Genomic DNA, 18,930 nt, shown 5'->3' with positions numbered 1-18,930 from the left:
CTGGCATCGCGTCGGTGCTTGGATCCTCCCTCCTCCTTCTTCTCCTCCTCCTCCTCCTCCCCTCTCTCCCGCTCCCCGCCTGGCAGCGCGGGGCTGGGGAAGTTGAGCTTACACGAGAGATGGCTTCGCAGCGGGGATCGCTTTGAGAAAAGATCTCCCCCTCCCTCGCCTCCCCCCGTCGCCGCGGCCTCCGAACTGTAAGTGGCAGGAAGGAAGTAAAGTTGCAAACAACCTGCCGCGGCAGGAACTTTGTGAGCGGCTCCAGCTGCATGTGTTCAAGGTGCCTTTGATGTACGTGCAGCAGCTTCTGGAAAGTGGACTGCAGCTTTCCCACCCGCCAGCCCTCCCTCTCCCCAACCCTTCCCAGCCTCCCCTCCCACCACCGCCACTTCAGCCCGCACACGCAATTTGTTTGAGAAGAAAAAAAAAAAAAGTGATGAACGAGAAGTGGTGAATTACCCAAGCGACTTTCCTGAAGGAGCGAGCGAGCCGGGGAGAGGAGCCGGGGCGAGCCCCGCGCAGCGCCGGGAGGGACCCGCCGGGAGCCGCGGGGCTGCCGGGCTGTGAACGCGGCTCCGCAGCGAGATGCAAAAAGCCTCATCTGCTTGCCTTTGACTTGCCATGCCGGCTCCTCACTAGAATGCAAACCCTTGCACAGGATGAAAACAGGTTTGTGGCACAATTCTCCTGGAAATGTTTCGCTCCCCGCCGCCGCCACCTTCCTGTCTGAGATGTCAGAGAAGATCTTAATGATGACACGGTGGCAGATACCTCTGCTGTGTACCCTCCACTGTTCTTTGGAGATGTTCCGCCAGAGATAAATCTTTTATGCAGCTGTCTTTTCATATCTGTAGCTATTGCTGCATAATCTGCTCTTGATTGCAGTTAAAATATTCTCTTTAGGATCCGTTTCACATAATGATTCAAAATAAACTGAGATGGGAGAAGTGTGGAATAGAAAGCTGTAAATGAAGTACTGATGGTGGATTGATCTTTCCTTCTTTTTGCTCTCTCCTTCTCCCCCAATGCTCTACCTCTAAATGTGAGTCTTTCCTGAAGAACAAAAATTGCTACATTTCTCGTTTAAAGCAGTGATCTTGGGGGCTCTTTGGCTGGGGTTTTGGAAGCAGCCTCCCATCAGTGGTGCTTGCCTTACTGATTGACTTTCTTAAGCATCTGTGACTTCCAAGCCCATCAGTTTTTCTCTTGTCTCCACCTGTTTTAAAGTATGTCTTTTTTCTTCTAACACCTTGCAGGTCATTCTTCCAGAATGCCAGAGGAAAGTTCGCCAAAGCGGAGTCCTCAAAACATCCCATACAAAGATCTGCCCCATATCATCAACGCTGATGGGCAGTATCTCTTCTGCAGGTATTGGAAGCCAGCAGCACCTCCCAGGTGAGCACTTTCAAGCAAATGTCCTTTCTACTATCACTAAATACGACTCTGTTAATGCAATTATTATTTACAGCTTGACTGGCATTACAGGGCCATGTGTACATGCAGTTTACAGAGCCCCTAAGAGAGCTTTCTCTCAACTGAGAAAGTCCCTACTGTAAAGACTGCATTCTCCAAACCTTAACTTGCTCAAGTCAACCTTGCAGATACAAAACGTGGAGTTACTGTCATTCCATGCACAGGTGGCTTGGCTGACAGTTCAGTATTTACCAAGTGGCTCTGGCAGGTGGCTGATGCCTATCAGCAATAAGCAACTATCCCCAAACTAATAGCACAGGCAGTCAGGGAGGACAGGGATATAGGCTTTGGAATGGTCACTCTTTCTGGTTTTCTCAGCGTTAAAAAACTTAACATCAGCATCTGAGTTCAGTTTCAATAGTAATAGTAGGGCAACAGGCAGAATGTTTGACTGCATTGCTTTTTGACTGGTTTTAAATTATTTATACTTAGTAAATGATTCAGGGAGCTCTCTGACGGGCTAGCAATTGCAATTTCAAAACTGACCTGTGTAATAAACACAGATAAAGAATCAGAGAACTTTTTTCTATTTTTTGGGTCATAATTTAAACAATCTCTTCAACAGCTTTCTGTGCTAACTATGATCTGCTGTGGCTCCCATAGTTATGATCTTTCTTCTTCCAGTATCTGCTGGCTTGGCACGTATTTGTGTTGCCACTAGTTATGTAGGTATCCACTTAATAAAAATCTGGATATTGTTTAATTATTTTCCTTTTCTGCAAGCCAACAGGAAGAGCTGTGCTGATTTTATATAGCTAGAAAACAGTCACAGGAAAAAGTTGTTTGACTGTTGTCGGAGTTACGCTTTATCCTGACGAGCCAACAGGTCAGACACCATCCTCTGCCCAAACCAGCCCTCAACTGCTCTGAGAGAGGGACAAGGGTCCAAGTTAGCTGGCCTTGGGGTTTATGCCTACAAAACTAAGGGACAATGGGAATAGCATAGGGCTGGGTTATCTCTCAGGTAATAGAGAGGGTGGGCAAGCACCAAAATATACTGTCCCCAGCTGGGAGAGCAGTGCAGCCACCCCACCGCAGCTCCATTGTGCAGGTCAGGCTGCAGGACTGAGTTCTGGTTCAAGATCTCCTGGTCTACAGAGCATTTTATAGTTGCTTCTACTCACTGCCTTTCAGAAACAAGGAAAAATAATGCTATGAAATCAAGGTTTTACAGTGAAACCAGGCTATTTTGTATTATAATGGTAATTAATCGTTAACTACCCATAACATTCATCACCCAGTTGTGGAACTGGTTTTTTTACCACATTTAATTTCTTACCAAATTAGTAGTGGGTGGATGAGTCTTTGTTCCAGAAATGATAACAAGCTGAGACTGAAAACTTGGTGTCTAAGTCCTCTGAGTAGTTAATTTTTTTTAGTGGTCTGTGCCCCAAGCAGACCCTCATTAAGAATGAACTTGTCCTAGTTTTGTGACAAGAAAAGTGGATGGGATCAGTGCTGCTCACTTACAAGGAGCTCCTGAGTGTGTTTGCCTGTTTGTGTGTAAGGAGGGGGCGTATTGTTTATTATTAGCTCTTCATGAATTGTTATATATGAGAGAGATGATAAGTGAATAACAAGTCAGTGCCTGGATCCTGTGATCAAGAATGCTCTTGAAGTGCTTCTGTAGGCAAACAAAAAATACATTATTTTGCCCCCTTTCACTTTACATAAGAAGCTCTGCTTTTTCTTCTTCCTGTGTAGAAGCTCAGCAACTTTCATCTAATTTTAAACGTTCAGCAAAACTGATCTCTCTATATATATGTATAGAGAGAGAAAGAGAGACACCTCAGGGGACTTTTACAGACCTGTTACAATTTATTTCAAATACTGAAAGCAATTCTTTCACTCTTCTAACTCAATTGTTGATTCAGGTTCAAATCTTATCGCTAATGAATGATGCTATAACCGTCAAAAGGTGGGATCTTTCATTGATCCATTATGTGCCTAATCCCAGCTAGAGCTGTAGAAATACCTCTTCACTGCAGATGCCCAAAGATTATCATTGACTTGTCTTCTATTAGAATAGAACTTATTGCCCTTGATCCCTCCCTCAGGGAGGGGGAAAACCCAGCATGTCTGCCAAAGGAAATACTAAAAAGTAGCCTTAGCCTGGGCTTGAAGAGCAGACAATGGCCAGGCAGTCTCTGAAAGTGGTGATGACTGACAGACATCACCCCTTGGAGCTGGTGCTTCTTTTTTATCTCCTTAAACAGACTCATAAATGTGGATAAAAGTGTGTGGCAGATTAATATGCTACCGCATATTTTAAAAATATAAAACCACCAAAAGCTATTTTTTCAGAAAGATGGAGAAATTTTGTGAGGCTTTATTGCTTCATGCTCACAAATACCCAGGCTCTGATCCTGTGTGGTGTTGATCTGACTGATCAGCCCATACTGGTGCACATATGGAAGCTTTGTTATAAGTGCCACTGAGGCCAAGGTTGTCCTGCCAGTGAAAGGCACCTATTGTGAGTTCCTCAGCAGGGTCTGCTTTGTTTCAGAAGGGGATTTAGGTGATTACTTCACAGGAAGCTGACACACAAAGGCACTCAGATGTCATAATGATTAGATGGGGTAGATGGAGTAAGGAGTAATGGGACTAAGGAAGAAGAAAGACAGTGTTTTCCACTTGTTTTTCGCGTGGGAAGTCACTCCCAACAGCAGAGCTGGGGCCTGGGTGTCGTCTTCTCTTCTCTTGCTGCCTGCTGGCAGCAGTGCAGGTGCAGCTTCTCTGGCCAGCAGCCCTGCAAGCTGCCCAACTTGTTGAGCCAGTTCCATCTTAAAGTGTAATTAAGTGGTCTTGCTGAATGCAGCAGGGAAGAAAAAGCAGTGTGTTCTGGTGTCGTTTTCATGTCTTGTGCCAAGAGCAGAGTTTGTGGACCATGAACATGGGTAACTCTTTGGCACCAAGTGCTCACTGCTGAACACAACGCTTAAGATCCGGGCAAGGCATGGCATTTTCAGGACTGTGTAATGTTGTTTGGAGGAATTAAATCATTTGAACCGAACAGGACTGATCTCATGCCTACAGCAAGTCCCAGTGGCCAAAGAAACCCTGCTCAATGGGAAAGCAGTCATTGTGTAAACATAAACAGCTCCATGCAAGGCTTAAACCTCTGCCACCACCCTGAGCACTCAGAGACAAAATATGAGGTAACAGGAGGTGAGGAATTAAGAAACCATGTTCTATTCCCAGCTCTCAGACAAAGCTGCTAAGAATAGAGGCTGATGAGGAAGAGGAAGGAAAGTTGGGAGGAGAAGTCAAGACATTTCCTTTGAGGCCCCCAAAGGGCCTGGGGAACTTCAGAGGTGACCTTCTTCCTCTGTGGTATCTCCATAGCCTTTTCTGGATGCTTCCTCCGTTCTTGTGACTGCCTAGATAAGCACAAGTCGTTTTTTTCTGGGGCACTTTTAGCCCCTCTTCTTGACCTCAAGTAAACCCTGAGAGGTTTATTGACTCGCAGTAATTTTTTCAAAGGTGGTCATAGCTGCAGCTGCCACTGACTTCACAGGCAGAGTGATGCCCCAGTATCTCCTGGTAGATCAGTCACTGGACACTCAAGACACTTGAGGCTAGAGGATGCACTTGAAAATGTGATTTCCAGACATCCATGAATCTGAGCTTCTTCAATCACCAAAGAGAAACCATTACCTGGCTGGTTAGCATGGTGCTTGAGTGTCTCTCACAGAGTGGTCTCTAGGTGGACTTCGAGGGCTGCCAGAATCCCCTGTGGGTCACAGAGGCATTCCTGGGCCATTGTTAATGTACACTGGAATGGGTTGGCTCAACTTTTGACATCATGACCACAGTTTAAATAAACAGAGTTGCAATTGTCTGAGTAAACAGTGCCTTTGCAAGAATTCTTTCAGTTCTATACCTGAGACGTGTTTAAAAGTACAAAATTAAACAAACTAAAAGCACCTGCTTCTCTATTTGTTTTTTACATTTCCTTTACTCTTTGAAGAACGCCTGCCATTCTTTCTGACTTATTACTAATGAAAGGCCAAGCCAATAAGGAGAAAACAGATTTCTCTGTTCCCCAAAGACTTTGCAGATGTGCCTGTGGTGCAGAAATACAAACTGCTTTTATGTTTGAACTGGCCCTTACATTGTAAATATTGCTTGATGGTTTTGGCATCTCATTACCAGCACTTCCATGACATTTCCAGAAAAACAGCACAGATCCAAGCATGAGCAAATGACAAAATTGAATTTGACTTTGAGACCTTTCCAAAGTGAATGAATAAATAAATAAATAAGCCAAGGTGAAGTCAAAGCAAAAGAAATCAAATCGCTGATTATAATGTCTTTAATTATAGTATATTGTGTTAGTCTCTAGAAATGCGTAAAGCAGTTTCTAATTCAGTGTCATTCTTGAAGAACACTTTCTTTGTACTAATGAGGTCAACTTGAAGTTAAAGCCAAATCTGTAGGATGCAAAGTGACTTATGTCAGCACAGTTTGCCATAGGATTAATTCAGCTCCCTCTGTTTTTCTGATCCCATTGCACACACTGCAAAGGGAAATAACAATTGTCAAATCAACATTCCAGGCTTTGCTTGCTGCATTGCTATTGCCTGAGTTTCTAAAGCATCCCTTCTTTTCATCAGCTGTGTATGTGTTCCTTTAATGCCTCTGTTATCTTTGCTCCATGTGACTGTATTATTCACTGTGAATGGGGGCATCCTTTTATGATTCCTTATGTGGTTCCAGAGGATGGGCAAATTAGCAAACCAGCTTCGTGTAAGAGGAACTCTGACAGGCAGGGGAGCAGCTTTGGTTCTCACTGCAGATACTTCCAACAGGCTTCTTCAGTAGCATAATTGTTTTTCCATAGAAGCCAAGGAAAAAAGTGAATAGCAAATGGAATAACAATTGTACTGAAACTGTCCCTTTTGCTCGTTGCCCTGTTAGGATCTGCTTCTGAGCACAGGTGTACAACTTTGTGACATCAGTGTCTGGAAAAAAGGTGACTTTTGGAGTTCCCTGTTGGGAGTCTCAAAGCAGTAATATTTCATCCTGATCCTGAGAGCATCAAAAAAAGCAAAATCAGTGTTGGTTCTGCGTGCCACTTGATGAATTGGAAGCAATGCTGTCCAGCACTGTGAATATAAGAAGCAGAGGTAGAAAGAGGAGAAAAGTGGTCTAGAGAAAGTTTGTAAAGACCATTTTTCTGCTTATTATTCTGCCTGAGTCTGAAGGATAAGCAAACCTGGTATCTGTAAAACAAACAGTTCATTTGCCTTTAATTGGATCAGTGTGCCATCTCTCTGATGGATGCCCAAGTTGGTCACTCAGCATTTAGAGATCTACTGGTCCTTCCAAGTGTACTTCACTGCTATAAGGAATATATGAGTTTAGTGAAAATAATAAAAGAGCTGCACACAGTTCCTTGCTTCAATTTCTCCAGCACTCTTAGAACATCCCTTAGGAACTCACAGCAGCTCTTTTAGATCTTGTGAATCCATCTACAAGAACTGGCTGGTACAGCTGAGGGTATTTTTTCTAGATGTGTGTAGCAGAGGAGTTGGCCTTGCAAGTTCCCTTCAGACTGCTGTGACTTCGTCCTTTTCTGAGCCAGGGTGAACATCCGATCTCTTTGTTCTTGTAGGGAAATTGCATTGTTCTAAGAGCTGTCCCTGCAGACGTACTTGGCTGAGCTGCCTTCCCTAGGTCCAGGCGTGTCATTGTCCTAATGTGTTCCCACTTGAATGGAAGCCATCAGTGTTTGAAGCCTCCTATTGTCCCTCATCCAAGAGATGTGACACAGCCCTGATAGCAAATGGCTGATTGCTCCAGGTATCCAAGTGTTGCATCTTGCCCATGAGATTCCTCAAGCTAGGCAGGTCCCTTACCTCATCCCACCCCAGTTTATGTCCTTAACTACACCCAGCAATCCCTGTCCTGTCCTCTACAGCACAGACATTCCGACGCTGTGTCAGTATGGCTTATTATCCATGACAGGAAGGAAGGAAACTAGCAAACATCAGGGTCAGTAAAGTTTTTAGACATCATTAGAATTATATCTCCTCTAGGGTTTCCTCTTGGAGACAAATACAATTTCACTTATGTTAACTGGAAGAAAAATACTGGTACAGCAATTCCAAATATCAACCTTGGGCTAGCCCCAACCATAAACATCCTCTAAAGCAACCAGACTTGGGGGAGTCACTGTGTGGTGGTGGTGGCAGGAAGGCATCCCCAAGCTGGCCACACTCACTGCCCAGACAGTGGTACCCAGGTGTGGCCTTGGAGCCAGGAAAGGAACAGCTGCTGGAAGCTGTCCTGGTGGCCACAGTCGGGTTTACCTGTCTCCAGGCATGCTCCAATGGGATATCCCCATCAGCAGAGGAGGGGATAAGTCTTGGTCTTGGTCTTTCTCTGCTCGGGAATGTGTTTTTTCCTCTTAGGCAGATGCAGTATGTCTGTCTCTCTTTTTGTAGCAGTTTTCAATGTCCCAGGACTTTGAGTAACACCAAACTTCATGAGTACTTCAACTGGCATGAAGGAGTCCCCCCTTCTGTGTCAGACACTGGCTCTCCAGCCAGGAGCTATCTTTGTTTCTGTTTGGCAGGCACTCACTTGATGATGGATCTGAATCCTCCCATATTGAGTGATGGCAAAGGCAACTAGCTAGACCAAGAGAATTTAGTGTCAGAAAACAGAAAAAAGGAGCCAATGAGGAGCAGAGAACAGGCAAAACATGGTCAAGACAGTCATTAGACACAACGACCAGTGATTTACAGAATCAGACTTACAATTTATCCTTACTTTTGTTTCCTTGTCTACAATTGCGTGTAGTCATCCAGTCAAGTGATACAAACTGGGGCTAGGGTCTCTAGATGAAAATTGCCAGAGAAATTAAGTTATTCCTTAAGCAGCTGGTGGTTGAAGAAGGCTTGATGTTTGAAGAGAGATTTTAAATAAAATCTACTAAGCAACGAATAAGTTGTTCTCTGCTGTTCTGCTGCAAGTAAATTGTCTCAGCAGCAATCGTTGAAAAGAAAGAACAGAGAAAAAAAGGGGGACAAAATATTGACAACTGGGCTAAAGCAAAACATTCAGCAGTAACAGGGTCGTAATGATTTGCTCTGGTGTTGTGTACAGATAGGTAAGGAGAAAATGTACAAACTGCTATAGATTTGGTATGCAAGAAAGAGTGCTGATCTTTTTCAGACATCTGTCTGACCTGTGATGTCTTGCTCTGTATGTTTTCTTTCTTCTTTGCTCAAACTTGAAGCTTGCAAAGTGAGCGAATAAGACCTAAATCACTGGCCTTTCTTTAGAACAGGACAGAATTCGGTTTAATTTGCTGTAGATGTCAGCAGGTTAGTTGGTTCACCAACAGACAAGATGAGCTCATTTTTATAATTTTTCAATATACTTTCATTTTCAAAATTATCTCAGTGGGCCTTCAGATTTGACTGTCAATTCCAGAAATCTGCAATGGTTTAATTTGCTGGGTGAAAGGCATGAGGAGTGACAAGGAAGCACTAAGTAATTAAATTTCTGTAAGATAACATCTAGCTGACTTAATAGTTAAGCTTTTTCTTCATTTTTTCAATTTTATGTGAGAGCTAGTCTACAATATTTGGAGCATTAAAATCTGTATTCTGAGCAGCATTCATAATCTCATGTCATTAAAAAGACATTCAAGCAATCATCATTCAGTTATCCCCTGTCCCTCCCCAAGCAAGGGGTGTGGAGCATCGCAACCCAAGTTGTCCTGAAAATGCACAGAGCATCTCTCTGGCATTATTAGATGCCCATAAATTCATTAGGACACAAAGATTTATTTTTTTTAATTGACTTTGTTCTCTCCAGGCTCACTGTGGCCCCATGCATGTAGCACAGGGATATATCACATGGTGATATCCTAACTCTGCTGTTAAACTCCTGCTGGCTGCTTTAGACTCAGGTTTTTACTCATGCAGTGTGTCCATCCTCTGGCATGCTGTGTTGCCAAGGAAAGGTTTTTTACCTCTGTGCTTCAGTTTATGTGGCAGTGGGAAGAAGGGCTGATCCTTGCTTGGGATGGGGTAATGGGTCAGAGAATCTCGAGGTGCCACTCTGCCTTGTGTGACCTCTGCAAGCAGCCTGGTTGCACCATTTGTAAAGCATTTTGGGTTTTGTGTATGAGGAGTGTTGTACAAAAGCCAGCTGCTGTTATTATTTATCCTATTTATTTACTGGTCACATTTCTCAGAGCTGGGGAATGGAAAAAAACAAGCAATCAGCAGATTCACTTTGTTTACATTTCATTTCACTTTCGGTGTTTGGGGAATGCTGATTTGTTAAACACTATTCCTTCCTTTGAAGCCTGTAATTTTGCATAGTGGAAACATTGCCTCATTCTTACACACAGGTGTACGTTTATCTTTTGGAGAATAATTTAAGGGCTCTGCCCATCACAGGTTTGCTCCCTGCTGGGCACATTCTCCTCCACATCAGCTCTCACCCTTTCTTTGCCACGAATTGTAGGAGTCGAAGCTGGCCTGGCTGGGGGGGTTAATAACTGTGGTATTGAAAGTATTTGCTCTGGATATTGTTAAGGCTTTTTAAAAATGGTCAGAAATATGTGGTACAATCTCTGGTGAAGTGTTCCACATGAAACACAGCATTCCTGCAGCAGAATAACAGCTTGTGGTTTAAATAAATGTTATTTCTGCTCAGCTGTAGGTGTACATGTATGTTTTGGTTCAGTGACTGCCAGATACTGTAAATGAGTATTGATTTCCTTTTCTATTTTAAGCTTTTCTGCAGAAAAGACATCCCACATGCCTTTGGCTTTCTTTGCCTGTACCTAAAATGATTGCAGCCAAGGATTCATCTAACTAAATACTCTTCTCTTTTTTTGTTACCACCCATCTTTATTCTCGTAGTTGCACCTCAAGTTGGACAGGTCCTCATTCACATTTTGGAGCTTAAAGCTATTACATCTGGCCCTTTTTGAGAGCAAATCAACAAGGCAGTGATTCAAACTCATGGCAGGTAGGTTCCTTATTTGTGTTAGCATGGCAGCCCTCCCTGCAAGAAGGGAAGCTGCCTTGATGTTAGAAATGAAATAACATTTTAGGAACCAAGCCTGCAGTAGCTAAAGCCTTTGGACACCCAGATTAGCTCAGTGCAGCCAAGAAATAACACATATTGATTTGGCAGCCATAGGCTGAAGTCTGTATCCAACTCTGGGGTCATCTGTAGATGACTTAATGGTTTAAACCATTGCACCTCACCTATGACTAAAATTCATTTTGGTTCAAAACATGAATAAAAATTTTAGCCTTTTGCAGTGATCATTGTCTTAGCAGCATTCCATGTCTCATGTTTAACTGCTTACATTCAACTTTCCTTCCTACCTCAGGTCTACAGCAAACATGGAATAGTAAATTAATTGGAACACGCTGAAAGCCTTGGCAAACGCTTTGCCTGTGACATTCCTAATTTCCCAGAGGAGTAGCTGCTGATATTGATTTTGACAGAGCCTGTAAAGCCTCTTGCTGCAAAGATTCCTCTCATAGCTGGGCAAGGCTGAAGTGCAGCACTGGGATGTGCCAAGATTTCATTGGAAATTAATGTGTTTAATCTCAAAATATGTTAAAATATACATAAGCCCTTTATGATTAAGAAATAAATCCTTGAGTTTCTGTTTCTAAGTTTATGGAATAATTCCACCCTAGATTTTGGAAAATCTTGCAGAAAAACTTGGCAATTTAGAGACCCATGCTACCTCTGACATCTGAACTTATAATGAGTTTGTCAGTTAGTTAAGAACAACCAATTAAGATCGCTGCCAACACAGAGGACTGCTGACAAAATTGGATCAGGAAGATAAAAGTGAGGACTGGCAATTGACTCTGCAGGAAGTAATCAAGAGTTCCACATTAGGAGTGAAATTGCCTGGCCACAAACAGTATTATTTGGTCTAAGTATTTCAGGGAATTAAGTCTTTCTTTCAACCATTGCCATACAGCTAGGAATTGCACAGTCACCACTTTATTAAAAAGTTACAATAACAGTATCTTGACTTCACAGAACAGGTCAAGTGTCATCTCCTTTCTTGCTCCTTCTTTATTCACAACTCTCTACCTGGAAGGTGTCCCTGACCATGACAGGGGGGTTGGAAATAGGTGATCTTTAAAGTCCCTTTCAACCCAAACTATTCTATAATTCCAAGCTAGTGAAGATTTGCCCACATAAACTCCAAATGCTTGATCAAAGTACTTCAGTCATGCAGGAATAGCTCAGAAATGCTCTGACCCTCTTGTGCCAGGTGTGTGCTTTTCAGCCTCTTCCCTGCACAGGTGCTGGGGTGCTGAGCTGAATTCTTCCTGTAACAACTGCTGGTCATGAGTTGTTTGTACCATCTATTCTCTGAAATAGCAGCTTGAGACTGGAGGTGATCAGAGTCTGAGCATGGCTGGAGTCTGAACCATAGAAAAACTATTTTTAAGAACCATTGATTTGAGGGGATTGACTATGAAGAACCTCTGGTGCACCTAGGTTCAGATTATGAGTGATGTCCTGCATGAAAAATACCTTGTGAAAGAACTGAGGTCAGAAGAAGTCTGCAGACTTGTCTTAGAGGACTTCAGCAAATGCCACTTAACATTTAGATGTGGTGTTCTCTGGAACACTCAATTATTTGTCTCAAACCATAAGCCCTCCTTAACAAATATTTGAAAGCAACCAAGCAAGCAGCATGTTCCTAAGGACTTAAACATTGCCATGTACTTGTGTGGATCTAACCAGGGGGAGGCTTTTACTAAATAAAATAATTTCCATAATTTGGAAGCTACAGAGGCGTATCTAAACTCCTCACCTCAATACATGAATACTGCTGTCTATTTCCATCTTCTGTGCTGTGCCAAAAAGTGAGATTAAATTGTCAAAATGTGGCTGGGATGCCATGTAATGAGCATTCTTGTGAGGCTTGAGCTCATCCCTTAATGAAGCACACCTTGTTCCTTTCTAGGAAGCTTCCCTTCTTTCAGGGTTGAGTTGGATTTGTCAGGCTATGAACTTACAGCAGCAATAATGACTTGTCTGACTTGTCACTGGAACAGGTTCCAATGCTCTGCATATGCCAAGACTTCAAAGGAGTTCAGTAAAAAAGAACTGGTGTTGCACAGCTACTTTGAAACAGAGACATACTTTTATATATAAAAAAACCTTTTTTGTTCAGAGACCAGATGTAGTACTGAACTAGTGAGTAATGCTGAGCTTAAGCGATAGTGATGGTGCAGAAGGAGCTTCTTGCCCTTCAACTGCAGCTTTCTCATGCTTGGAAAGGACAGTCCATATCATTACACAGGCCTTTCTATTTCCAAGGCTTTGGCTCACTAGGCAGTGTCTGCATTTTGATTTCAAGAAGAAACTGCTACACGACTGGCTAAACAGTCATTTTTGTCCCTTTGGAAATCATTAAACATTCAGTGCAAGTGCAGGGGAGGGAGAGTCTGTGAAAACTGTTCTTGCTCTTACTCCCTGTCTGTTGGTGCTCCATTGAGAGTGGTGGCCCTGCAGCCATCACTCATCTGCAGTGGCTTTGCTTCCAAGTCAAAATGAATTTTAAATAAAACTAACCAGAAGTATTTTATTTTTCCTGATTTCCAAGGGGATCTGCGCCAGAAACTCTTTCATTTCTTGGCATATTCTCCCTCCACACCCTAAAGCTAATCTAAAAAATTTGAGGGTGATTTCAGGTTGACTTGAATTTTGCAGCCGATGTCTTCTATTTAAGCAATGTTTTGCACAGCTTTTTTTAGACAGACACTGACTACTTTGTGCATCTATCCCTGTAGCTCCCCTTGGGAGATGTGACCTCCATTTTATCTCCCTTGTAACCCTTGTACTGAGCAAGGGCTGAAGCAGAGCAAAGCACAGGACTGGGATGTCCAGTTCCAGCATTCCTCCCAGTCAGGTCCTGGGGCAGTTCTGTCCCCCCACATCATCTCTTCCTTGGTCCTGTGTGTGTGGCAATGCCCACCCCTTGTCTTGTTGGAAGCAGAAGTCATCATCTTTCTTTCAAGGCTTCTTGTGCTCTGCAGAAGGGCAGCAGCCACAGGCAAAAGCTCAGATCCAACCCTGGGCTGCCCAGGTCTCCAGGGATCTTGTCTGTCTTGCAGGTTCAGAGCAGCAGGTCTGGCAGTCAGTTCTGCCAAGGCAAATCCCATCTCTGATATCAAACAGGAGTGTCTCCCAGGGCAGTCCATGTAACCCTAGAATCCCTCCTCCTCAGTTTTATCCAAGAAGGGTGGGAAGATCTGACCCATGAATTTGAAGCTACACACCAGGCACTTCACCTCTGATCTCAGCTTCATGTCCCTAAAATATTACTTCAAAGCCTCCTCGAAACTGAATACAACTGATCTAAATGTTGACTTTGCAGAGATTTACCCAGAGCTATGCAGTTGCAAGGACCCAATAATTCTTTCTCTCCCACCCCCACCTGAAATTTCCTTCCTCTCTTCTCCCTGTATTAGACTGCTCATGAGTTATTCTCAGTGAGGGCTTGCTTTTTGAAAAAAACTGCAATAAATCAGCTTAAACTATTTCTCCACATTGTTTTGTGCTGGCTCTAACTGGATCCTGTTGAACCTTTTGTTATGAAATATATTTGTACTAACCAGTTCTGTCTCTGCTCTGCTGATTTATGATGTCTGCACTTTCTGACATGGCTGGAAAACTTTGCCATGTTACTCCTTCTGGACATCATGGCAGTTCTGAAACGTCCTCCTAAATCTATTCTTGTGAGGGCTTGTGATTTTGGAATGTATGATAGGACCAGACTTGCAGACTTGTTCAAGAGGGTTGCTTATAGGAGCAGGCACAGATTTTCAGACTGACCCCTAAATCTCTATGGTGTAAGACTGCAAGATGCTGCTTAAATTAACAGCAGCCCCTTCAGAGGGGCTTGCATGGGAACCAAGCCTGAGGAAATGAGGAAAGCAAGCAGGAAGCAGAGCTTGCTGAAGAGGCTTATTTTTAAATTGCCAATTTAGGATCTGGATAGGAATAAAGCTACTGATTGTACTAGTCTAGATCAAACCACATCAAACACAAATGTAGGGAACCCTCAACCCCCACAAGCTCTGTATAGTCGAGCAGAAATTATGAATTGTGAGCATAGTGCAGGTTCCTTTGACATGTTCTTTCATGCATAAAGGTTTTGCAAAGTTAAACTCGACATTCAGAGCTCTGTGAGGTATCCATGCTAACGCTGAATGGTCTGTGATTTTGAGGGAAGGTTGAGAGACTCAGCTCCAGGCTATTGACATTCTGATTCACTTTTTCCCCTGAACTGGGAAAAACAGTGATAGAGCTGCTAGAAAGAGGTGGCTCCCCAGGGCCTGGGCATACATGGCAAAGCTGTGGGGCAGTAGGGCAGAGGCTAAGAATGCAAAAACCTGAGCAAGAGAGCAAGAAAAGCTCTTGGGTGTAGTGCCTCCTTGAAACATGGACTGGAACTGGGAGAAAAGTCACTCCCTCTTGCACCCTCAGGGGGACATAACTCAGATGTTTCCTGGAGGCAGAAGGACGGCATGAAGGGACACACCTGACTCCATAGATATTCCTGTCTAACTGGAGTCACTGGGCTGAGCTCATGACTAGCTGTGTAGGTCACAAGCATGCATAACATGAGTGAAATTGCTGTAGCTTTTTGTAACCCCTACACACGGCCCAAGGTTTTTCAGGGTTGCCTTGGGGTACAAATCACCTCCAGAAAAAAAGAATGCAAAAATTGACTCAAAAAGCAGATACAGCAGATATCCAACTTCAGGTCTTACACCCAAAGCAAGGGGCTGAAGAACCCTTCAGAGAAAAGGAAAAGATCACAAATAGTGAACAAAAAATTTATTCTTCACTATGTGTTCTTGTAAATTATTAGCTGGATTTTTTTGGTAATCTTTAAGCAAATACCAAGGGTAGAAAATTAGATTGACACTTAAACCTCAACAAATCTTATTATATGATAGATAGCTAATTCTTACAGTGAGGCCCATTCACCTAGCTGACACAAGAATTCACACCTTTCAGTGACTTTCCATTATAATATACTTTGGAAGCAAAACATTTTTAACACACTAAAAGATCTGTGAGCAATTATCCAGTTGCTTGTCCAAAATCGTCACCAGTTTTTGGTAAATAAAAGTTAATTGTTCAGCTACAAAGGAACTGATAAATCAGCTCAAACAACACAACAAAATGCAGTACATAAGCCAGTCATTTTTCTGGCAGCTTAGCTGGCTCAGAGCTTTCCTGTCAGTTTTTTAAAATTACTTCAGGAATTTAGTGTCTGGAATTCAAAACCGTGCAAGTCAGATGTTCTTTGTTAAGGCTGATCTGGTTCTGGTAACAACATCCATAAGACCAAACAAAAAGCACAGTTGCCTTACCTAGAATAACATGGTATTATCTAAAGTTGTGAGGGCTTGATTCAGGAAATCACTTCTGGGTATGATTAAATCAGTCCTTATTCCAGACAGTCTATAAAAATCCCTTTTTAACTTTCATCCTGGACTTTGAGAGTCCTGTTGACTTTCATGTGTTGAAGAAAGTTTCCTGAGGCTAAGGCAAGTACTTATATATTATTCTGAAGAGGGATGATTTTGAATGGGGTGGAAAAGATTGCATTTTTCATAAATACAGTCATAGGAAGCTTGTCTTCCGTTCTTTAGTTCAGTCCTAATGTTTTGGGTTATTTTCTGGCAATAAAAGAGGTCCCAGAGAACAGGCTCTGCCCTCAGAGGACATAAGATGTTTAAGTCACACCATCCTGCTTGCAACCTTCTTTACCTAGTTCAGTTTCAACGTGAATTTTGTTGACAGTAAAGCAAGAACGTGGGTTTTATGCCCAGTAGGACCCAAGCCCTGAGTGCTGTTTCAGGCCTGCAAAGTGTCACAGCACAGCAGTTTTCTGGGTGTGCTTTCAGTGTATGTTTCTTCTAACAGCCTTGGTTTAAGAGGGCTCTTACTCATGTGTGTAAGTCCAGCACTGCAATTTATTTTCCCTAGAATTATTTTCCTCCAGTGGACGTGGAATTGCATCTCTGTACAACTGACAAGACAAAAAAGACAAGTTAGAAAAACAGCAAAAAGAACCTTTAAACATGGTACTGCCTTTCTACCTAGAACTGCAAGCTAAAACATGACCCTGCCCTGCAAAGCCGCTGCCCGCACAAGAAGTGAAATATTGGTGGATGCGAAGCCACAGTGAGAAATAGGGAAGGGTTGGGCACAGCTAAAGCCTGGATCAGCTGGTGACCTCACCAAGAGGCAGGACAAAACAACAACACACAAACTGCGTTGCAGCCTAGACTGCACAGCTCCCACCCTGCCTGAATAAAGAACAGGGTGTTTGCAAGTGCTTTGCATTAACTGCGGGTGTGGCACTGCTGTGCTTTACAAAGCTGAACTGGCTGCAGCTGCAGTACAGGAGGGACTGGTCCCAGTCAGGGGTCAGGAGCACAGAGGGGATGGGAGAGCAGGGACAGCCACAGGTGCTATCACCTCCTCACAGAAGAGAGAGCTAAACACAGCTAGTAGTTGGTTTGAGCAGTAAAGACAAATATTTTTCTGCCTTCTTGTAATAAGCAACTGCATTTGTTTACCAAGCTGCGCAGCACCAGGAGGCAGAAACCTGCAGTGGGGAGGGGGCAGGAGGAGGAGGAGGTGATAAAGGTTATGGGAAGGGCAGGAATCTGCAAAAACCATCTGTTGCTTTTGCAAACAGCAGTCAATAAAGTGGTTTCCTTTAATAGCCCGTGATTGCCGTTGCAGAGTTAGGTGAGAGCAGGAGCGTGGGCTCACGGCCAGCCCACACCTTGGCTGTGTGTGCAGACAGCGGGGAGCCCTGCCTGCAGGAGCTGGTCCTGAGCAGCTGCCCAAGCCCAGCTCTTTCCACATCCTCAGCAACCACAGCTCCACCAGCCACAACCAGCTGAAGCATCCAAAGATACGCGAGCTTTCCCTGCCCGTGCTCAGAGGCATTAGAATTAGCAGGGATTCAGGCACAGGTCGCTTTCCAGGGAGCTTTGCAGGCTGTACACAATATTTTCTACCTGGTACGTGCGAACTTCCACGGATTTCAGCAGCATAACTGCAGAAACTGGAGGTGAGGAAATTTCTCCCTATTATCAGTTTGATACATGGCCAAGATACAAACCCTTTATGAGCAAAATTCTCATTGAGACGCACAGAAAGGCACCACAGTCCTGCAAAATCTCAAACACTGCAGGATCCATATTAATTTTAAATGACTCTGTTGAAAGCAATCTCTGATAGTCTGTTATTCCAGCCATTGTGGTAAGAAGGAGAAGACTGTGACTTAAGACCAGAGAGATCTGCAAAAATGTTTACATACAGGAAAGAACTGCTGTCAGTCAATCTAATAGTTTGTTGTATTTTCCTGGCAGCTTGCTAGTGAAGATATGTTAAATCATGTATTTGTTACACGGACTTTGGGGATTATTTGCCAAATCTAAACTTATTTTGTAGTGGAAAATTTGAGATAAAATGAAAGAGCCAAATCTTTCAATCCTTGTTCAGATGATACTCATACTAATTTCAAATTTTGAAGGTTGTGTTCAATATATGACCCTTGTGCTTAGACCTGAAAGCTGGAGCTAAAGAGCTGTGTAGATGTGACCTAGTTTTTAGTCAGTAAAGCCAGTCTCCCTTTTTATTGAACAACAGGACAGACTGATTTTGTTTCAGTGTAACAAACTGGAAATTTTATGCCTTGTTTATGATTATTGATAGGACAAAACTTTCAAAAGTATCTTTGTCTTTTCTACAGCTTATCAACAGTGTCATTAGGCACAAACAAACTCAGGGGTCTTATTCAGTATTTTCCAGGCAAATAATAACCCAGGTCTGTTCCCTGTGGTATGCAAAGTCTCAGTTCTGTGACACCTGCCAACTGTGTTCCAGGTGGAAGGAAAGGTCACAGGAACACCTTGCCTGTCTGAAGCTTTGGGTTTTTGTATTTTCTCACTTGGTTTCACATAAAATGAGGGCTCTTATATCTAGGAGGATGCTGACAGGCAAAGTCGTGGTACTGCATCAGTGTGAATAAAAACAAAACAAGGGCTTTGCTGTCACAGGGATGAAGAACCAAGAATTTCCTGGAAGAGATCTCTTTGCCAGCTTTACATTAGGTTTCATTCACTTAGTGCCATTTAGTGCATAAATTCAAATAACATTTCCCTGAGAAATGAAGAGCTATATTCAGCCAGCCAAGTTGCACCTTAATCTCTGTGTCTAGTCAGCAGAAACAAATACTGGTCCCCTAAAGAGCTTAAGTAAGACATTGAGCAAGGAAGTTGTCAAGCTTGAAGGTAGTAGGAGGTGTGGGGCAGAGAGACTTAGCCTGGCTGAGTCTGTTGCATATCAGGACAATGGGCCCATGGGAATAAAGTTAATATTCTCCACTGAATAAGCAATGCCTCA

At 43.2% G+C, this 18,930-nt stretch overlaps 1 protein-coding gene and 1 long non-coding RNA gene across 4 annotated transcripts in view; both read left to right on the top strand.

Moving 5' to 3' along the window:
* Nucleotides 1-49: 49 nt before the first annotated feature.
* Nucleotides 50-18,930, top strand: part of MGLL (monoglyceride lipase) — a 61,729-nt gene continuing 42,848 nt past the window's right edge. Inside the window, exons 1-2 of one of the 3 annotated variants that reach the window (XM_088171445.1) lie at nt 50-197; nt 1,257-1,395. In XM_088171445.1, the coding sequence (XP_088027571.1) occupies nt 1,271-1,395 (125 nt within the window). In that variant the 5' untranslated portion in view covers nt 50-197; nt 1,257-1,270. Of the gene's footprint in view, nt 670-886; nt 1,043-1,256; nt 1,396-18,930 lie in introns of those variants that run through there. The other 2 variants (XM_014871905.2, XM_088171446.1) reach the window with 2 other exon arrangements.
* On the top strand, nt 10,259-11,148 carry LOC148222486 (uncharacterized). Its single transcript, XR_015805921.1, has 2 exons — nt 10,259-10,470; nt 10,841-11,148. It is a non-coding gene; the product is annotated as an uncharacterized LOC148222486 (long non-coding RNA).

The sequence above is a fragment of the Sturnus vulgaris genome, chromosome 11 (assembly GCF_052056855.1).
Source record: "Sturnus vulgaris isolate bStuVul1 chromosome 11, bStuVul1.hap1, whole genome shotgun sequence".
Lineage (NCBI taxonomy): Eukaryota > Metazoa > Chordata > Aves > Passeriformes > Sturnidae > Sturnus > Sturnus vulgaris.
This window is presented reverse-complemented; position numbering and strand designations above follow the sequence as displayed.